Raw genomic sequence first — 20382 nt, 5'->3', positions numbered from 1 at the left:
CCTATAGCTACCTTAAAACTAAAGGAATTATGGTTACTGGTCCCAAAGTGATCCCTCAATAATACTTCTGTCATCTGCTCTTTCTTATTTCCAAAGAGGAGGTCAAGTTTTGCCCTTTCTCTAGCCGGGCCATCCGCATACTGAATGAGAAATTCCTCTTGAATACACTTCACAAACTTCTCTCCATCCAAGCCTCTACATGACCAAATGCTTGGCGACAGATTTTAAGGAACTGCTTCAAAGAGGAGAGGGTGGTGAAGGACTGAGGAACTAGCCAAGCTGAAGGCACTCTGCCAATGATCGGATGACAAAAATCGGGAAGAGCACGAGACCAGATCTGGAAGAACGCAGTTAGAAGACTGCATCCAGTCTTGGTTTCCTCACAGGGCTGATCATATAGAGATTCTGAAGAAGTTCCAGAGAGGAAACACGAGAACTCCTCTTGACATTCAGTGACATTACCATAACTGAACCCCACCACTATCAACATTCTGGGAGCACCATTGACCAGAAACAATATAAGTACTGCAGACCAACCATATAAACACTGTGGGGCTATAAGAGCAGTCATGATGTGGAGATGTCAGCATTGGACGAAGGAGCAGTACTCCAAAAGCTAGTGGTGTTTGCTACCAAATAAACCGGTTGGACTTTAACCTGGTGTTGTGAGACTTCTTACTGTGCTATAAGAGCAGTCATGATGTGGGTATGCCGGCGTTGGACTGGCGTAAACACAGTAAAAAGTCTGACAACACCAGGTTTTAGTCCAACCTATTTATTTGATAATATTCTCACTAGCTTTCGAGGGGACAGCCTCACCTGACGAAGAGGCTGTCCCCTCGAAAGCTAGTGAGAATATTATCAAATAAATAGGTTGGACTAAAACCTGGTGTTGTCAGACTTTTTACTATAAGAGCAGGTCAGAGGCTGGGAACCCTGCAGTGAGTAACTCACCTTCTGACTCTCCAAATCCTGCCCCACATCTACAAGGCACAAGTCGGGAGAATGATGGAATATTCTCCACTTGCCTGGATGAGTGGGACTCCAACATCACTCAGGAAGCTCGACATCATCCAGGACAAAGCACCCCCACTTGATAGGCACCCCATGAACTACTTTTAAAATTCACTGCTTCAGCGACAGCAGCATGTATCATTTATAAGATGCTCTGCAGCAACTCACCAAGTTCCCTTTGACAGCAATTTCCAAACCTGTAAGCCTTACCACCTGGAAGGAGAAGGGCAGCTGATGCATGGAGACACCACCGCATGGAACTCCCCTCCAAGTCACACACCATCCTGACTTGGAAATATTTTGTCATTCTTTCATTGCTGAGTCAAAATCCTGGAACTCTTCCTAACAGCACTATGGGGTGTACCTGCACCACTTGGACTGCAGTGGTACAAGAAGTTGGCTCACTATCACCTTCACAGGGGCAATTAGGGATGGGCAACAAGCATTGGCTGAGCCAGGGTACTCACATTTCATGAATAAATACGCCTACAGCATCTTAATTATCCAGATTGATTCAAACAGAATCATCGAATCTTTACAGTGCAGAGGAAGCCATTCAACCCATTGAGTCTACACCAGCACCCCGAGAGAGGATTTTATCTAATCCCACTGCCTTGCCTTATCCCCTTGCACATTATCTTTTTTTGATAGCAATCCAATTCTCATTTTAATACCTCAATTGAACCTGCCTCTGCCACCCTCTCAGGAAGTTTGTTCCAGACTCCAACCATTCTCTGGGTGAAAAAAAATTTCCTAACATTCTGTAAATAAAGGAACCATCAAGAAAAAGATTTGCATCTAGTTTCGTTCTTCACTGTCTGGTTAGAGGTCCAGTTATCAGAAATGGCTGATCTACAATTCTCCTGCTGGGACAGCGACTTGCATTTAGTAATGGAGAAATGTGAACAACTCTCTCCTGCAATCCAAGCTAAACAATAAGAACTATAAGAACTCTCCGCAGTGTTCCCAGAGCTCTCTGTGGCAAACATAAATTAATCACCAGCTCAAGGGGCTCAGGGAAGACCCATACTTGGATTTCCACTGAGGCGATATCCGAGAATGATCTATTTCACTCTGTATCCCAGCTATTAAGTGACCTTGGTTTGGATACAGTTTCCTTAAAGACCCGAGGCTTGTCAGTGCTGGCAAAGAGCCACTTCCTTCCCTTGCCACCACTATAATCTAGATAGGCTGGGCGAATGGGCCAGGAACTGGCAAATGGAATTTAATGTTGGCAAGTGCGAGGTGGTCCACTTTGGTAGGAATAATGGTAGGAAGGACTATTACTTACGTGGCGAAAAACTGCAGCAGGCGACGGTGCAGAGGGACCTTGGGGTCCTTGTGCATGAGTCGCAAAAACCCAGCCTGCAGGTGCAGCAGGTGGTCAGGAAGGCAAATGGGATGCTGGCCTTCATAGCGAGGGGGATTGAATATAAAAGTAGGGAGGTCTTGCTGCAGCTGTATAGGGCATTGGTGAGGCCGCAGCTGGAGTACTGTGTGCAGTTTTGGTCGCTGCACTTACGCAAGGATATTTTGGCCTTGGAGGGAGTGCAGAGGAGGTTTACTAGGCTGATGCCGGAGTTGAGGGGGTTGAGCCACGAGGAGAGGCTGAATAAACTAGGCTTGTACTCGTTAGAGTTTAGAAGAATGAGGGGAGATCTCATTGAGACGTATAAGATGATGAATGGGCTGGATAGGATAGAGGTGGAGAGACTCTTCCCGCTCAGAAAGGGCAGTAGGACTAGGGAGCATAGCCTCAAGATAACGGGGGGGCAGTTTAGAACGGAGTTGAGGAGGAACTTCTTCACTCAAAGGGTGGTGAATCTCTGGAATTCTCTGCCCGTTGAAGTGGCGGAGGCTGCCTCGCTAAATATTTTTAAGACGCGGGTTGATGGGTTTTTGATAAGCGAGGGGATTAAGGGTTATGGGGAGAGGGTGGGAAAGTGGAACTGAGCCACGCCAGATCAGCCATGATCTTATTGAATGGCGGGGCAGGCTCGAAGGGCTAGATGGCCTACTCCTGCTCCTATTTCTTAAGTTCTTATAATAGCCTTAGGTCAGGTACCAGACATGCTAAATGGTAAAACTGCCATACAACACTCACTCAAGGCTCAGGGACATCCACATATTCGCTGCAATGGTGCCTCCATTGCAGACCAAGTTCAGAAAGCAACTCTTTTTTGACTGTTCTGTTTCTCACACCAACCACTGTGTGGCCTCTTCATAGTATTTTCAGTTTCAGCAATTTTGTCTTGTGTTTAAACTGGTGAAATGCTGGAATTTAATCGAAAGGACACTGTTCAAATTATTTATAAAGAATAATGGATATCTGGGGAATCAGTTACAGATGTATTTTTTTGATTCCTCAGACTTCAAATCCATTTCTCAGATTTATCCATCTACTCTGGCACCTCATTGTGTTGAAGGCAAAACTCTTTTGCATCATGCGACCCAGTGGTTAGCACTGCTGCCTCACAGCACCAGGGACCCAGGTTCAATTCTGGCCTCAGGTCACTGTTTGTGTGGAGTTCACACATTCTCCCCATGTCTACATGGGTTTCCTCTGGGTACCCCCGTTTCCTCCCACAGTCTAAAGATGTGCAGGTTAGGTTGATTGGCCATGCTAAATTGCCCCTTAGTGTTAGGAGAATTAGGAGAGTAAATATGTGGATGTGGGGTTATGGGGATAGGGCCTGGGGTGGGATTGTTGTCAGTGCAGGCTAGATGAGCCAAATGGCCTCCTTCTGCACTGTGGACTCTATGCTCTATGGACACTTATTCTTTCGAGGACCTCCATTGCTCTATCTTAGAACTACATTCAAAACCCATGTTTGGTGGCCATAGGTCATTGCTTTGCCTCCCCATTTTAACCCCACAGTGTCCCCAGTCTTGATGCTACCCTGAGGAGTTTCAGCCTCAGGTTCTTCTCTAAGGCATCCACCGAGGAAGTAAAAAGTGACACTGGTTGGAGGAGAGTGTATATGAAGACCTGACCTACCTGAACTGCTGGTGCTCCTTGGAGCTGCGAATCTTCGCCGCAAAGCGTTCTGCCAGTTTGTCCAGGCTTCGCGAGTACTCCACCTCGATCTCTGCCTTCCTGCGGAAGAATTCCTGCAGATCCTGAAGGAGCTGGAGCCGGGATTCTGACTGTTGCTCTAGGCATTTCAGCTGTTCTGCCAACTGTGCTCGGATTTCTGTCACAAAGAAAATGACCTGTTAAGACAGAAAAATGCAAGGACTTGCATTCCAAGAGCCTAATCCATAACTTCTGGATGCTCTGAAATGCCTCATAGTCAAAAAGATTACACAGCAGCCAATTTGTGCACAGAAAGATCCCATGAAGTACACTGACCAAATCATTAGTTTTTTTTGTTCAAGACACAACTTTTCTGATCCTTTTCCAAATGGTTTAATGGGATTTTTACAGATGAGACTCTGGTTTAATGTTCCTATTGAAAGATGCCACCTCCAACAGTGCAGCGCTCACTCGATCCTCCACTGGACATGCCAGCCTGGATTACATGCTGAGGTCTCGTGTGGTGGACCATCAATCCAGGATCTTCTGACCCAAGAGGTGAGATTGCTCCTGCCGAACCACAGTTTATGTCTGAGTCAGAGAGTTGTTTGGTGGAACGAAACCATAAAACATGCTGCTATTTCCCACCCTCACCACAACTAAACCCCACCAGTGAAAACATCTACTATTCCTTGTTTTTTCCCTTTTTGCTCCTGAAGGGGGTGAGTTTCGCCAAATTTTGGTTCCGTAGCTGCCAGCATCCCACTGGCACAACAGCCAAATTAATAGACCTTAAGAGTGAGGGTCAGGGTGCTATCTGACCATGGCCTGACCTCAGCCCAACCCAATCATGCTTTGGTGTCCTGTTCATTTGCCAGCAGTGCTCCTGGACAGTCACGAGGAATCCCATTCCTGGATGATTTTCCCTCCCTTGGTGCTGAGGCCAAGTGTAGAAACCCTACTGTCATTGTACAGGAACACAAATCAAGGATCAACTCAGTCCTGTATGGCAGGGTATAACTGAACAACTAGGAGCAATATCGGGTCGGCTTTGTGAAACCAAAACAAATACGAAGGGAAGGAATAAATTTGTAGGAAAACAGACAAGTCTGGTGCATCATGGTCCTCCCTCAGAGAATGATGCAATCCAAGGCCTGTTGTCATGCCAATGCCACCTCCTTGTCACATTGCTTTGCCACGTTAGTGGGCGGTGTTCTGGAGGTGGAAACAGAAACTAGAATTCATTGAGAGCTGGTGAGAGCAAGTCACCATTGACTGGAATTCCTTACTGATGCTGTGAGAACAGGAAACGTTTGACTCCTGCTCCCTCCTTGCATTTGGCACAGAGTCAGGTAACACTGGAAATCTCCAGGGGAAGGTGATGTGTCTCAGGACAAAGATCACACCGCAGCTCCTGCGCCAAACTCAAAATTGGTGTGTGAGGGAAGGGTGAAATTCTTCAAAAAAAAAAGGTTACTTCTGAAAGGGACACATGGCCATGAGTCAGTTAGCAATCACTGTAGATCGTTGCAGAACCAAAGGCCCACAAGAATTTGTTGTCACCATGTTTAAAATGGGCACCAAATTGGATAATATGGTGAGTGGTAACATGCCACACTGGAAATATGCTGGAAATAACCTGAAAAGTGAGAGACAGACATCCAGGGCATAGGGGCCTTATGTTTCCAAGCCAGGTGCAGCTCGCCCTTACTGCAGGTAATAGGAGCTCTCCTGTCAGCATCATTGACCATTCCTGCTTGGCTCTCAGCCCCATCTCAGTAAGGCCTGCAGTCCAATATTGAGTGTACTTTGGGCCAACCCCTTCCAAAAACAGGGATTTAGAGGGTAATTAAGCCTTTTGAGAAGATGAATTGCTAGGCTGAAACAGCTGTAGTTGTCTACACAGACTCCACAGTTGACCAGTAGAACCGAGTAGTTATCTGGATTCTGTATATATGGTGCATTCAGCACAAGGCATTGAGAGAGCTGGGGAGAGATGACTGATCTGAGATGGTCTTTCCACCTTGGGTTCTAGGCGTGGGATTTGGTTCTTGTAGACATATGCTTGTATCAGCTGAACATTTGTTTATTAATATTACATCTAAATAGGCAATAGAATAGGCATATAGTTCTTAGGCACGATTCCAACTTCTCTCCCTCGAGTCTACATGATACTGACGACAGCAGTACATCATCATCCATGTTAACCCTTTATAATACAATGACAGCAATAACAATATCCATCATGAATTAACTGTTGCTCAAACTATCCTAGCTTTTTAATCTGTTACCTATCCTCAGAATCCCTAACGGACATGAGCTGCTATGATGGTCCAATGTTCAAATGATCATTCTTCATCGCAATGGGTACAGCATGTGCCACCCACGCTTATACTGGTCAGTAGCCACTCACCACCTCATAAACACATTAAAAGAGATGTTTTGTAATGAATCAGTCACAATGAGACAGTGAGCACTTACAATGTGATTCCCTATGCCTCCCATTCATCCATTACCGCCGGTTGCCTAAGGATTCCATTTCTCGTCTGCATAGTCACTCAGTGACATCAAATGAAAACAGTATTAATTCTCACACATATACTCAAGACAGCCATCACCACCTAATTGACTCCCCCACTGTCTGGAAATTATACAAAATACAGTACTGGATCAGCAGTGATTTTCTCCCGCCAAATACTGGGAAGACTGAAGCCATGGGGTGGGATTTTCCATGCCTTCCACTGCATGTTTTGTGGTGGTGGAGGAAGGTGGCTGGTGTGTGTGTGTGTGTGTGTGTGTGTGTGTGTGTGTGTGTGTGTGTGTGTGTGTGTGTGTGTGTGTGTGTGTGTGTAATGATCTTCTGATCCCGCCATTGACCAGCTCCCATTTTTATCCACCCACTGTTGCTGGGGAACCCAAGCTGGGGTTTACCGTTGGCAGGACTGGAACGACCAGAAAATTCCGGCCATTGTTTTCAGTTTCCACCACAAACTCCATTCCCAGTCACCAGATTCCTGGTTACTGTCTCCTGAAACAGAAACTGAGGGCAGAATTTTCTGGTCCTCCCTGCCACGGGAATTGTAGCAGGCAGGACACAGAGCATGCAAAGGCCTGTTGGCATTGGGAGGGACTTTCTGGCATTGGGGCGGGCACAGCTGGAAAATCGCGGACAGTTTGCACATGTTGTGCACAATCTAAAATCACCTTCCGACCACATATTTGTGCCATCAGTAAGACCTTTATAAAATCAAGCAACTTTGCCCTGTCTGAGTTGCTTTGCAGCAGATACCTACATCTGAGCTTTTGTTAGCTCTGCACTTGACTATTCCTTCTGACTCCTGACCGGTCTCTAAGGATCTGCCCCTCCATTACCTTGGGCTCTGCTGCCCACATCCTAACTCGTAACAAGCCCGCTTCACTCACTGCCATCAGCTCACTGACCTACAGCAGCTCTCCGTCAATCAAAACAAGATTTTAAAATTTTCACCCTTGATTTCAAATCCCTCTGTGGTCTCAGCCCCTCCCTACCTCTCTCATTTCTTCCAGCTCCATGACTCTCCGAGATACTTGTTCCCTTTTAATTCTGGTCTCAAGCACTGCAGGTTTTAAATGTTCACCAGTGGCCGTGCTTTTGATTGCCTGGACTCCAAGCTCTGGAATTTCATCCCTCTTTATCTTCCTTTCCTCATTTTAAAATTTTCCTTAAAACCAACTCTGACCGAGTTTTTGGTTAGAAGTCCCGGTATCTCCATGACTCATATTTTGTTTGACAACATCCTGTGAACCACCTTAGGATGTTATACTGCATGAAGAGGTGCTCTATAAATGCAGTTTGTTTGTTGTTTGTCCCTTATAAGTAGCAGCAAATTCTGGTGGGGTGGGGAAAGTTGGTCGTGTCTGAAATTGGGAATTGCTGTCCATAATTTTTCAGTTTTCCCTGGACTCAGGGGGTGCCAGGGAACTGGAGAATCGCAAACATTATACCCTCATTCAAAAAAATTGTAAGGGTAGACCCAGCAATTACAGACTTGTCAAGTTTAACTTCAGTAGTGGGGAAGCTTTTAGAAACAACTATTCAGGATAGAATTAGTAGTCACATGAAAAACTGTGGGTGATTAGGAAGAGTCAGCATGGATTTCTAAAGAAGAAATTGTGTTCAACTAACTTGGAGTTTTTTTGAAGAGGTAACAGAAGGTTGATGTGGGTAATGCTATTGATGTGGTGTATGTAGACTTTCAAAATACATTCAATACAGTGCCACACAATAGACCTGAGAAAAGTTACAGCTCCAGGAATAAAAGAGACAGTAGCAACATGGATACAAAATTAGCTGAATAGGAAACAGAGAGTAATGATTAATGGATATTTTCCAGGCTGGAGGAAGGTTTGTAGTGGTGTTCCCCAGGAGTCAGTATTGGGACCCTTGCTTTTCATGATATATATTGATTGAAATCTTGCTGTGCAGGGTATAGTTTCAAAGCAGTATGAACAATACAAAATTTGGAAGCATTATAAGTTGTGAGGACAGTGTAGAACTTCAAAAGGACATAGGTTGGCAGAGTGGGCAGATAGGTGGCAGATGAAGTTCAATGTGTGAAGTGATTAATTTTTTAGGAAGAATGTAGATAGACAATATTAAAAAAAGGGGTAAAATTCTTAAGGGGTGCAAGAGTACAGAGATCTCGGTGTATATGTGCGTAGATCATTGAAGGTGGCAGAACAGGTGAACAGAGCAGTTTATAAAGCAAATAGTATTCTGGTCTTTATTAATAGGGGCAGAGAGATTATGCTGAACTTATACAAGACATTGGTTAGGCCTCAGCTAGAGTGTTGTGTACAATTCTGGATGCCACATTATAGGAAGGATGTGAACCCACTGGAGAGAATCCAGAAGAGGTTTTCAAGAATGGTCCAAGACTGAGAAACTTCAGTTATGAGGATAGATTGGAGAGGTTGTTCTCCATGGAGGAAAGATCTGCTAGAGATGTTCAAAATTATGAGGGGGCTGGACAGAGTAGGTAGGGAGAAACTGTTCTTGCTCATAAAAGAATCAAGAGGGCATAAATTTAAATTGATTTACAAAATAAGCAAATGTGATGTGAGAAAAAACATTTTCACACAATGAGTGGTTTGGGTCTGGAATGTACTGCCTGAGAGTGCAGTGAAAGCAGATTTAATTGAGGCATTCAAGGTGGCATTGATTATTTGAATAGAATACAGGGAAAAGGCAGGGGAATTGTAACCAAGTCATAATACTCATTTAGAGAGTGGGTGTAGACACTATGGACCAAACGGTCTCCTTCTGAGATGTAACAATTCTCTGATTCTGTTGCATGTGGTGGGAAGAGGGGAGTGCCTTTCCTGCCATGATACATGTGAGAGTGAACCATGCATTGTTGCACGTGTGGTCCTGCTCTGCACTGTTGCATGCGAGGAGCCCGTCCTGCACAGCTGCGAGTAAGAGGTCCGTTGCTGTTTCCAGGACCACTTTCAATCTCAGATGTCTCATCCTCTACACACCAAGTAACTCACTTAAATGGCTATGTTTATACCTAGTTCCACTAACAGCATTGGCTACAGAGCCAGGTAACAGACACTCAAAGTTCTTGTGCAGGGATATAGATTCTGGCTCAGACGTGGAGACCTGAGCAGAGAGCTCTCTGCAGGGGAAAGGCTCTGCGTCCGACAATTTAATGCGGAATAGTTAGCTGTGCAGATTGTTAGCCCCAGCACTGACTGCAGCAGGAAATGCTGCCAATATCTAGAAGTCAGCTTCATTGTTGCAGTGTGTAGGCAGCCACTCTACCAGCTGATAAATGCACCCAAATTGTGTCAGAGACACCAGTTCCTCCTGAAAATACACATTCAGGATGTCAGCTGCCTTTATTTACCTTGTATTGCCTGTCGAGGTAAGCAATTAGGAGTGGAGAAGGGACCGCAATGTGTGAACGAATGGTGGCTGTTTATCCGCTTCCCTCTCGCACATGTTTACATCTGAGCAGTTACAACAGCTACCTACTTGACAATTTTTGACACTCACTTTCACATCTTTTTCTCTCATCCTTCTGCTCCAAACAGTGATTCAGGCTGTGATTCCCTCCTGATCGGATATCCTGCTGATATGAATTGTCCCAAGCTGACTGATGGGCACCAGTGACAGCCAACCCCAGCCTATGTTGAGCACTCAGAGCAGCAGGGGTGAGATGGAGAATGGAGGGGAAACATCCAGAACAAAGTACTGGGGAGGCAGCCCCATCTTGTGCCAGCCTCTAGCGTCAGCACTTTCAGCTCAGGATTCAGAGGGTTGGAGGTTCAAGTCCCACTCCAGAGATTTGAGCACAGAATCCTGGCTGGCACTGTGTTACTGAGGGAATGCTGCAGGACGTGCGATGCCACCTTTCAGCTAAGACTCCATTGGTGCCCCGTCTCAGGTGGAGGTGTGGTGCTATTTCAAACAGGAGCTTTTCTTGGTCAAGATTTCCCTCTCAATCAACCACACAATAACAGGTCACCCAGTCTTTACAACTGTGCTGTTTGTGGAAGCTCGCTGTGTACAGCTTGGCTGCCATGTTCCATTACATTGTAACAGTGAGTAGCTGGGAAAAAAATATTCTCTTGGCTTTAGGAGAGTGTGAAAGGTACTATCTAAACAGCAGTTACTCCTTTCCATCACATTACAAAACTGCCCATTGAATAAATCTGAAACTTATACCTCCATTGTCCTAATCCCAAAGATGAAACTAATTAACAATTTCTCTCTGCCTGCTTCCTGTTCACTAATTTGAGCCTCCTAGGGCTTTGGAAGCAGTAGTGGTCTAAATTGCTGGCTGGACATCCGGCAACTCCCTACATCCCCTCTTTTCAAGAAAGCTCACAGCATCTGGTGCCACTCGGGCACTGAACAGGTCTGCCTCAGGACCAAGGACACCTGGGGTAGTGTTTGGGGTGGGCGGTGGGGGAGAGGGAGAGGGGGGCTATGTCCCACCACAGAGAGCTGTCAGCCAGAGGCTCACAGTATCTCTGTACTCAGCAGCACCACTGAGGAAGTAGTGGCTACTGTCGAGACCCCCAAATCAAGGGAGGAGCCAGGCACAGGTGACTGATGCAGGAAAGAGGGCGGCAGGGGGAGAGACAGCAGGGGGAGAGTTGGCATAAGAACATAAGAAGTAGGAGCAGGAGTAGGCCATCTAGCCCTTCGAGCCTGCCCCGCCATTCAATAAGATGGTGGCTGATCTGAAGTGGCTCAGTTCCACTTTCCTGCATTTTCCCCATAACCCTTAATTCCCTTGTCTGCCAAAAACCTATCTACCCGTGTCTTAAATATATTTAGCAAGATAGCCTCCACCATTTCAACGGGCAGAGAATTCCAGAGATTCACCACCCTTTGAGTGAAGAAGTTCCTCAACTCCGTTCTAAACTGCCCACCCCCCCCTTATCTTGAGGCTGTGCCCTCTAGTCCTGCTGTCCTTTCTGAGCGGGAAGAATCTCTCTACCTCTACCCTATCCATCCCTTTCATTATCTTATATGTCTCAATAAGATCCCCCCCTCATCCTTCTAAACTCCAACGAGTACAGACCCAGGCTATTTAGTCTCTCTTCATAGGCCAACCCTCTCATCTCTGGTATCAGCCTAGTGAACCTCCTCTGCACTCCCTCCAAGGCCAAAATATCCTTGCGCAAGTGCGGCGACCAAAACTGCACACAGTACTCCAGCTGCGGCCTCACCAGTGCCCTGTACAGTTGCAGCAAGACCTCCCTGCTTTTATATTCTATCCCCCTTGCTATGAAGGCCAGCATCCCATTTGCCTTCTTGATCACATCCCATTCGCCAGCATCCCATTCGCCTTCTTGGCAGGAAAGCCTGGGGATGGCTCTCTGTGGTTGTCCCTTCCCAGTGCGATAATTGCCCATTTAAAGGCTCAATCGGGAGCAGGACAGGGCAGAGAGGCTGTCTGGGGCCCATCCCACCAAGGACAATTGGGTGGAGGTGGGACTTTGGTAGGGTCCACACACACCACCCTCTTGCCTTATTAAACACCTTTCGCCACCAAATCTCACTACCGCGGGGGCAGTGTCAGTTCATGGCATAAGGTTCTGCCTCAGTTCCTTTTTTCTGTCATTTTGGATCAACTTAAATCCTGGTCCATTACTCACAGTAAAGACATTGCAAACATAGTTTATGGCTGTAAAGTGCTTTGGAACACCTTGAGGTTGTGAAAGGTGCTGTATAAATGCAAGCCTTTCTTTGGTCTGAAAAAGCTGATGGATAACAGGAAATGCGAACTGAACCAGAGTGTGCTGAGCCAGCTCCTGTAGCCTCCAAATGGTCTGGAAACTGGAACCCCACCTATTTAACCCACAACACTTGTGTCAACTGTCAGAGTTCCCTCATAACACACCGATTTGGTTCAACTCGAGCCCAGTCTTTCGATTCCAGGATTCCAACTCAGAATATAAAAGGCTTTGCAATTCCAGGTTTGAACCCCACAGACATTCATACCGCAATGACCTTAGGGCTTCCAGTCCTTGGTCCCACATCACAGAACCTTTAGAAAGTACAGCAGCACAATTACAAAGGAAATTAGGACAGCAAAGGGAAAAAAACTTGGTAAATAAGCAAGGAAAACCCAAAGATGTTTTAGAATTACATGAAGAGCAAGGGATAGCTGAGGAAAGAAAGCATAAGGCCAATGGGAGACTAAAGTGATGATCTGTGTGTGGAGACAGAAGAGATGGCCATCCCTTGGCATCCGTTTTCACAAGACAGAGACGAAGTAGATGTGCTTATGGATGAGGAGTGTGAAATATTGGATGGGATAAATAGTTCAGGGAGGAAATATTATTGTATTTAAGCATACTTGAAAGTGGATAAATCATCAGATTCGCATGAATCATATTCCAGACTGAAAGGGGAGAAATAATGGAAGTTCTAACCTCACTTTCCAATCCTTTCTGGCTACAGGCATCATTCTGGAGGTCCGGAAGATGTTAACATTGTAGCGTTGTTGAAAAAGGAAGGGAGAGTTAGCCCAGTAATTACAGATTAACTAGCCTGATCTCATTGTGGGCAAATTGAGAAAAAAAAATGAGGGGTACAGATGAAAAACAGGGACAGTGTGTATGAATTTGTTAAGGGAAGGTTATGTTTGACTAACCTGACTGAATTTATGAGGAACCAACAAGGGGGGTCGATGAGGATACCTACAGATTTTAGCAAGGCTTTAAAAAAGGTACCATATGAACATGACAGACAGGGTTCCTCTAGGGTGAGACCATTACCTCTGATATGGAATGTGGAACAAAGGAACACAATCCTAAAATTGGAGCTAGGCAGTTTAGGAGTTAATTGAAGAGACATATTTTTCATACAATGAGTAATGGAAATCTTTCTGCCAAAAAGCTGTGGATGCTGGGACAATTGGAATTATCATGATAAAGACTGATAGTTTTTCTTTCATTTCAGGGTATTTTGGGATATGGAGTAAAAGCAGATAGGTGGAGAAATAGATCAGCCATTCTCTGGTTGAATGGTGGAAGAGGGGTTGATTGGTCCATTCCTATTCTACTACAGCACCACAGAAAAGTTACAGCATAGGGGAGGCCATTCAGCCCATCTTGTCCACACCAGCTCAAGGACACCCAGATGCCCTTTCTAAACCTACCTTCAGTGGAAAATGGTTCAGAGGCCAGGATTTTTGTTTTCTTAATCATTTGTGGAGCATGGTCATCGTTGGCTGGCCAGTGTTTATTGTCCATTCCTAGTTTCCTGAGGGCAGTTGAGAATCAACCACATTGCTGTGGCTCTGGAGTCACATGTAGACCAGATCAGGTAAGGATGGCAAATTTCCTTCCCTAGAGGACATTGGTGAACCAGATGGGTTTTTCCGACAATCGTTTCATAATCATCAGTAGATTCCTAATTCCAGATATTTTTTATTGAATTTAAATTCCACCAGCTGCTGTGGTGTGATCTGAACCCGGGCCCACAGAATTTGAGCTGAGAATCTGGAATAATAGTCTTGTGATAATACCACTAGGCCATCACCTCCTGATGTCAGACAGTAGGCGAAAGACAAGTCATTCCTGATTACTCTTGGTAACTTTTAGAGTTAGTATCACGTGTCTCAACCTCAGATCTTCTCAGTGATTGACCTTATTTGCTGGCACAAGGTTGCAAACCTGTCTCAACCAAGCACCCGCAGATGGTTCAGTTTTCAAAGGAAGCAGATCTATAAGGTTCATAGTTTCACAGCCTGTGCTAAACGTCAATAACCGATCAAATCCTGGGATTGGTCCGTGCTTTGCCATTAACCTCAGTGCCAGGCACCACTTCCTCCACCTCCTGCATAGGGTGTGGGGCAGCAGAAAGGGACTTGTTCATCAATATCATCCCCCCCCCTCATTGTTTTCAACACCCACAGTCTAGATTCCTGTGTGGAAATGGGCAAGTTACTAGTGGGAGTAGGCGGCAAGGGGAAGGGGAGGAAAGGCCTGGTTAATTGAACAACATACCCTTTACTTCTGTTTTTATTAAAACAACTAAAGGAAGAGTTCCTATTGCATCTTTCACAACTTCAGGACATCACAAACCACTCCCACAGCCAATGAAATATTGTTGCTGTTGCAACATCGGAAGTGTGACAGTCAATTTGTACATGGCAAGCTCCCACAGACAGCAATGAGGTAAATAGCCAAATCATCTATTTTTGGTTGAGGTAAATGTTGGTCAGGACACCGAGGAGCGTTGCCCGAATTCCGCATCCACAAGTTTAATATCCACGAGTGGGCAGGCCGAACCTTGGTTTTAATGTCACATCCAGGGGGGCAATGCTGCTGAGATTGCAGCACTCCCTCCGAGCCGCACCCGAGTGCGGCGTTCCCTCCGAGCCGCACCCGAGTGCGGCGTTCCCTCCGAGCCGCACCCGAGTGCGGCATTCCCTCCGAGCCGCACCCGAGTGCGGCGTTCCCTCAGTACGATAATTGGAGCACCAGCCAGAATTACTATGCCCAATTCTCTGGAGTTCAGCCTGAACCTGTGATTATTGCGGAAAGGGATGCTACACATGCAGATCAGCGATGGTGGTGTCTTCTCCTGACACACAGCAACTGCCGCTAAACGCTCATGCAGGATTGACTGCGGTTGCTCCTCCTTTGCAGATGATCTTAACAAATCTGGCAAGTTGACATGATGGCAACCTACCCTTCAGTAGCCAAGATGGCCAAATCAGTGCAAAAAGCAGACTGTGGTGGTAAGCTTGTTAAACCAGTCCAACCCCCACTAATACTCCCCCAAACACATTCAGTGCACAGAACCGTCACGATCTGCCTCAGTGAAAGCTTTCCTCCAGCCAGCCACAGGAAACACTGGAACAATAACACAAGGCCTGAAATAGAAGTGACAAATCTTGACCTCTGAGCCCAGGGAGCCGTGCAGCAGCTGTCAAACAGCCTCCTGTATCTGACTGACTGCACATGAGCAGCCAACTCAACATCCACTGCACTGTCGCAGTTAAATCAGCCGAGGCATTCATCGAAGCTGAACACCTGACCCTCTCCTCAGCAAACATTCCCGCTGGCTCACTTATTCCAGAGAATCAAATGGAATAACCAGAGAAAAACATTTGGTTAAAAGTTGGATCTAGGGGTGCGTGGTGTGGGGGGAGGGAGTGTCGCTGATTAAAAGGGGCAGCCACCTTCACAATTTTAAGCCATGCGTTTTTGTTTCTGATTTTATCTCTATCAGTTTATTGATGGGAAAGGGAAAGGCCTCTGGGAATATTGTCTGCAGATGCAAATTATTGGCACAATTGACCAAGCATTATTTTAATCATAGTGACAGCACCTGCTCACCTATCGATGGTGTGTGCTGATAATTTACCCTTGCTGCCCCTCTACTCTTCCCCTGCAACCTAGCCTCTCTGCCTCTGGTTGCACAGATATCGGACACCCACTGCAATTCTGCCCAGGTATCCCTTCTTCAAAGGATCAATTCACCAACCCCACTATCACACCCACACACTCCCAGCAGGGATCTGCTCTCAAAGATTTGGAGATAAGTGTTGAGGCAGATTTATTTATTGAATGCAAAGTCCATAAGCCAAGCAGTTTCTTCTGGTCCTGCTGTGTTGAGTAGGGATGGGCCTCTACTGAGCGTGTGGATTGGGCACTCTTCTATGATGTGGTGCATAGTGTGCTCTCTCCCACAGACACATAGGAGACTGGCACTAATGCCCCATCTCTGGTGGTTGGCCAAGCAGGGGATGTAGCCAGTCCTGAACCTGTTGAGGGTGGACCACTCGTTCCTTGGAAGGTTGAAACCAGACAGCTGTTAAGTTGCGTTTGTCCCATGGCTGGCAGCTGTGCCTTCAACCCCTAAGCTCAGGAATTCTCTCCCTAAACCTCTCTGCTTCCCCCTCCACAGGTTAAGCTGCCTCATGAAGATCCATCTCTTTGACCAAGCTTTTGGTTACCTGCTCTAATATTTCTTTGTGTGGTTCAGTATTAATGCTGTGTCTGATAATGCCCCTGTGAATAACTTTTCACTACTTTCAAGGTGCTATGTAAACACAAATTGCATCACCAGAACTGCCATCTTTTGAGTGAGACATGAGGAGATACGACCTGTACAAAATAGAACAAATGGCAAACTTCAAAGGCAAAACCTCCAAAAATCTCACACTCCTCAACCACCTCATACACTAGCTCTACAGCAAATGCCACAACCTGGAAACCAAGATAGAATCCATAATCTCAATTTGCGCTCAGGACGCAAACAAGCTGCGAAACTCTGCCAAGCAGATGAGACAAAGAAACTACACCATCTACAGGCACACCAAGAACAGGAAACCTGAGAAACTCGGCATCACCACCAGCAGCAACCAAGCCTCCCCCGGTACCACAGTAGAAAACAGTATCACCACAGGGAAGTCTATTGTCAACTTGTCAGACTACACACTTCAACCAGATGAAATCGAAGTTCTCAGCCGAGGGCTCAATTTCTGCTCCACCACCAAAATGTACCCCGTCAGTCTCGCAGCGGACACAGAGGAATTCATCAGGCGAATGAGGCTGCGGGAGTTCTTCCACAAACCCCAAGAGGCCAACAGTGAACACAAGGAGACAGCCAAGGAGCCGGAACAGGCTACAGAGAGATCCGCAGTGCAGCAACTGAAGAGGAAAGAGTCGAATTGGACTCCTCTAGAAGGTCTTCGACTCAACATGTATGCCCACATTCATCAACATGAAAGACAGTTCCAAACGTCACCCAAGCACAATGCAATGCCATCTGCGCTCTCAAGACCAACCGCAACAATGTCATCAAACCAGCAGACAAAAGGAGGGGCCACTGTCATACTGAACAGAACAGCTTACTGCAAAGAAGTGTACTGACAACTGAACATTGAGGAACACTACAGACAGTTACCCTCAAAAATGACCAAAGAAAAAACGCCCGTCAACTCAACAGACTGATCAAGACCTTTGATTCAGATCTTCAGAGCACCCTCTGTGCTCTCATCCCACATACTCCCTGTATTGAAGATCTCTACAGCCTCCTGAAGATACATAAGGCCAACACACCTGGCCATCCCATCATATCAAGCAATGGGACCCTGCGAGAGAACCTCTCTGGCAATGTCAAGGGCATCTTGAACCCCCCGCGACACTACAGACTTGCTACAGAAACTCAGCACACATGGAGCAGTTGAACCAGGGACACTCCTCATCACAATGGATGTCTCAACACTCTACACCTGCATCCCCCATGATGATAGCATTGCTGCAACTGCCTCAGTACTCAATGCCGACAATTGCCAACATCCAGGTGCAATTTTACAACTCATCCGCTTTATCCTGGACCACAACGTCCTCACCTTCAACAACCAGTTCTTCATCCAGACACATGGAACAACCATGGGGACCAAATTCACACCTCAACATGCCAACATCTTCATGTACAGGTTCAAACAAGACCTCTTCACCGCACAGGATCTTTAACCAATGCTATACACTAGATACATTGATGACATTTTCTTCCGTTTGCCTCATGGTGAGCAATCACTGAAACAACTATATGATGATATCAACAAGTTCCAATCCACCATCAGACTCACCATTGGCAACTCTCCGAAATCATTTTGGACACATTTTGGACACGCGCATCTCCATCAAGGACGGTCACCTCAGCACCTCACTGTACTGCAAGCCCACAGACAATCTCACAATGCTCCACTTCTCCAGCTTCCAGCCTAAACATGTTAAAGAAGCCATCCCCTATGGACAAGCCCTCCATTTACACAGGATCTGCTCAGCTGAGGAGGATCGCAGTAGACACTTCCAGACACTGAAAGATGCCCTCATAAGAACAGGATATGGCGCTCAAATCGTTGATTGACAGCTCTAATGCACCACAGCGAAAAACCACACCAACCTCCTCAGAAGACAAACACGGCTCATGGCGGACAGAGTACCCCTCGTCGTCCAGTACTTCACTGGAGTGGCGAAGCTACGACATCTTCTCCCGAGTCTTCAACATGTCAATGAAGACAAACATCTCGCCAAGGCCATCCCCACATCTTGCCTTCAAATAAGCACACAATCTCAAACAGACCATTGTCTGCAGCAAACTACCCAGCCTTCAGGAGAACAGTGAGCATGACACCACACAACCCTGCCACAGCAACCTCTGCAAGATGTGCCAGATCATTGACACGGATACCATCATCTCACGTGAGAATACCATCCACCAGGTACACAGTACAAACGCTTGCGACTTGGCCAATGTTGTCTACCTGATACACTGCCGCTTCATCAAGTGATCACCTGATGAAGGGGCAGTGCTCCGAAAGCTAGTGGCTTGTGCTATCAAATAAACCTGTTGGACTTTAACCTGGTGTTGAGAGACTTCTTACTATGTTTACCCCAGTCCAACACTGGCATCTCCGCATCGTAACCGATAATGCTGCAGGAAAGGATGTCCTGACGCATGGTGCTTTGGGGAGACCATGCAGATGTCATGACAACGAATGAATGAACACCGCTCAACAGTCAGGGAACACTTCAGCAGTCAGGGACATTCAGCCTCTCATCTTCGGGTAAGTGTTCTCAAAGGCAGCCTTCACAACACACGACAATGCAGAATCACTGAGCAGAAACTAATAGCACACATGAGGACGGCCTCAACTGAGTTCTTGGGTTCATGTCACACTACCTATCTGTAACCCCCACGACTTGCCTGGGCTTGCAAAATCTCACTGACTGTCCTGGCTGGAGACATTACACATCTCTTTAACCTGTGCTTAGCCCTCTTGCCACTCACATTGTTTGTACCTTCAAGACTTGATAACCTGTAAAGACTTGAATTCCAACCATTATCTTGTAAATTGAGTTTGTGTCTGTATATGCCCTGTTTGTGAACACAACTCCTCACTCACCTGAAGAAGGAGCGAGACTCTGAAAGCTTGTGCTGCCAAATAAACCTGTTGGACTTTAACCTGGTGTTGTGAGACTTCTTACTAAACATCAGAGGGACCTGAAAGGCTGTTGACCTGAAGAGTTAACTCTATTTTTCTCTCCACACTTGCCGCCTGTTTTGCCAAGTATTTCTATCATATTTATCCTTATTTTTTAGCATGCACCGTTTATATATTATGTACGAGGACCCTAGTCTGGATCCCAGCTGTCAGGTTATAGGAAGGAATGAGACGTGAGGGGAAAGTCACCTATTTTGTTCCAACTTTTATCTGCAAAAATTGGGTCAATGTTGGGGTTGCATCTATATAGAAAGGCTTGCATCTATATAGTGATTTTCATACAACTGGACACCTCAAAGCATTTTACAGCAAAGTGCTTTTTAATGTTGTAATGTAACCAATTTGCACATAGCAAGATCCCACCAGCAGCAATGATGAGATCATCTGAATTCTGCGATGTTTACTGAAGGATAAATATTGGCCAGGACACCGGGAATAACTCCCTCCTACTCTCCAAAACAAAGACAATGGGATATTCACCCAAGCAGGGAGTTAGGACCTTGGTTTGGCATCTCATCCAAAACACAGGACCTCTGACAGCACGGCATTCCCTCTGTACTGTATTGGAATGTCAGACGAGATTTCTGTTCAAGCTCTGGAGTGGAACTTGAACCCAGAACCGTGTCATTCAGAGGAGAGAGAGACCAACTAATTGAGCCACAGCTAACATACGCTTTTTTCCCCCTTTGTTCCACAGACTGAACCTTTCTGAACTATTTCTGTTATCACGTACTTGTGTAAAAGTAGTTTCCTGTAATTCATATCCGAGCATTGTAATAAAACATTCACCTGGAACCTCGATTGTTTTTGTGACTCTGATTT

The 20382-nt window shown here is 46.0% G+C and overlaps 1 protein-coding gene across 3 annotated transcripts in view; it reads right to left on the bottom strand.

The window, feature by feature from the left end:
- The window catches only part of srgap3 (SLIT-ROBO Rho GTPase activating protein 3), a 229309-nt gene that overhangs the window by 134118 nt on the left and 74809 nt on the right, over positions 1 to 20382 (bottom strand). For all 3 annotated transcript variants that reach the window (XM_080184210.1, XM_080184219.1, XM_080184227.1), the window contains exon 2: positions 4013 to 4208. In XM_080184210.1, the coding sequence (XP_080040336.1) occupies positions 4013 to 4208 (196 nt within the window). The remainder of the gene's footprint in view (positions 1 to 4012; positions 4209 to 20382) is intronic.

The sequence above is a fragment of the Carcharhinus amblyrhynchos genome, chromosome 3, assembly GCF_965287045.1.
Source record: "Carcharhinus amblyrhynchos chromosome 3, sCarAmb.v2.hapA, whole genome shotgun sequence".
Lineage (NCBI taxonomy): Eukaryota > Metazoa > Chordata > Chondrichthyes > Carcharhiniformes > Carcharhinidae > Carcharhinus > Carcharhinus amblyrhynchos.
The sequence above is the reverse complement of the archived record's forward strand: the minus strand, read 5'-3'. Positions and strand labels throughout refer to the sequence as shown.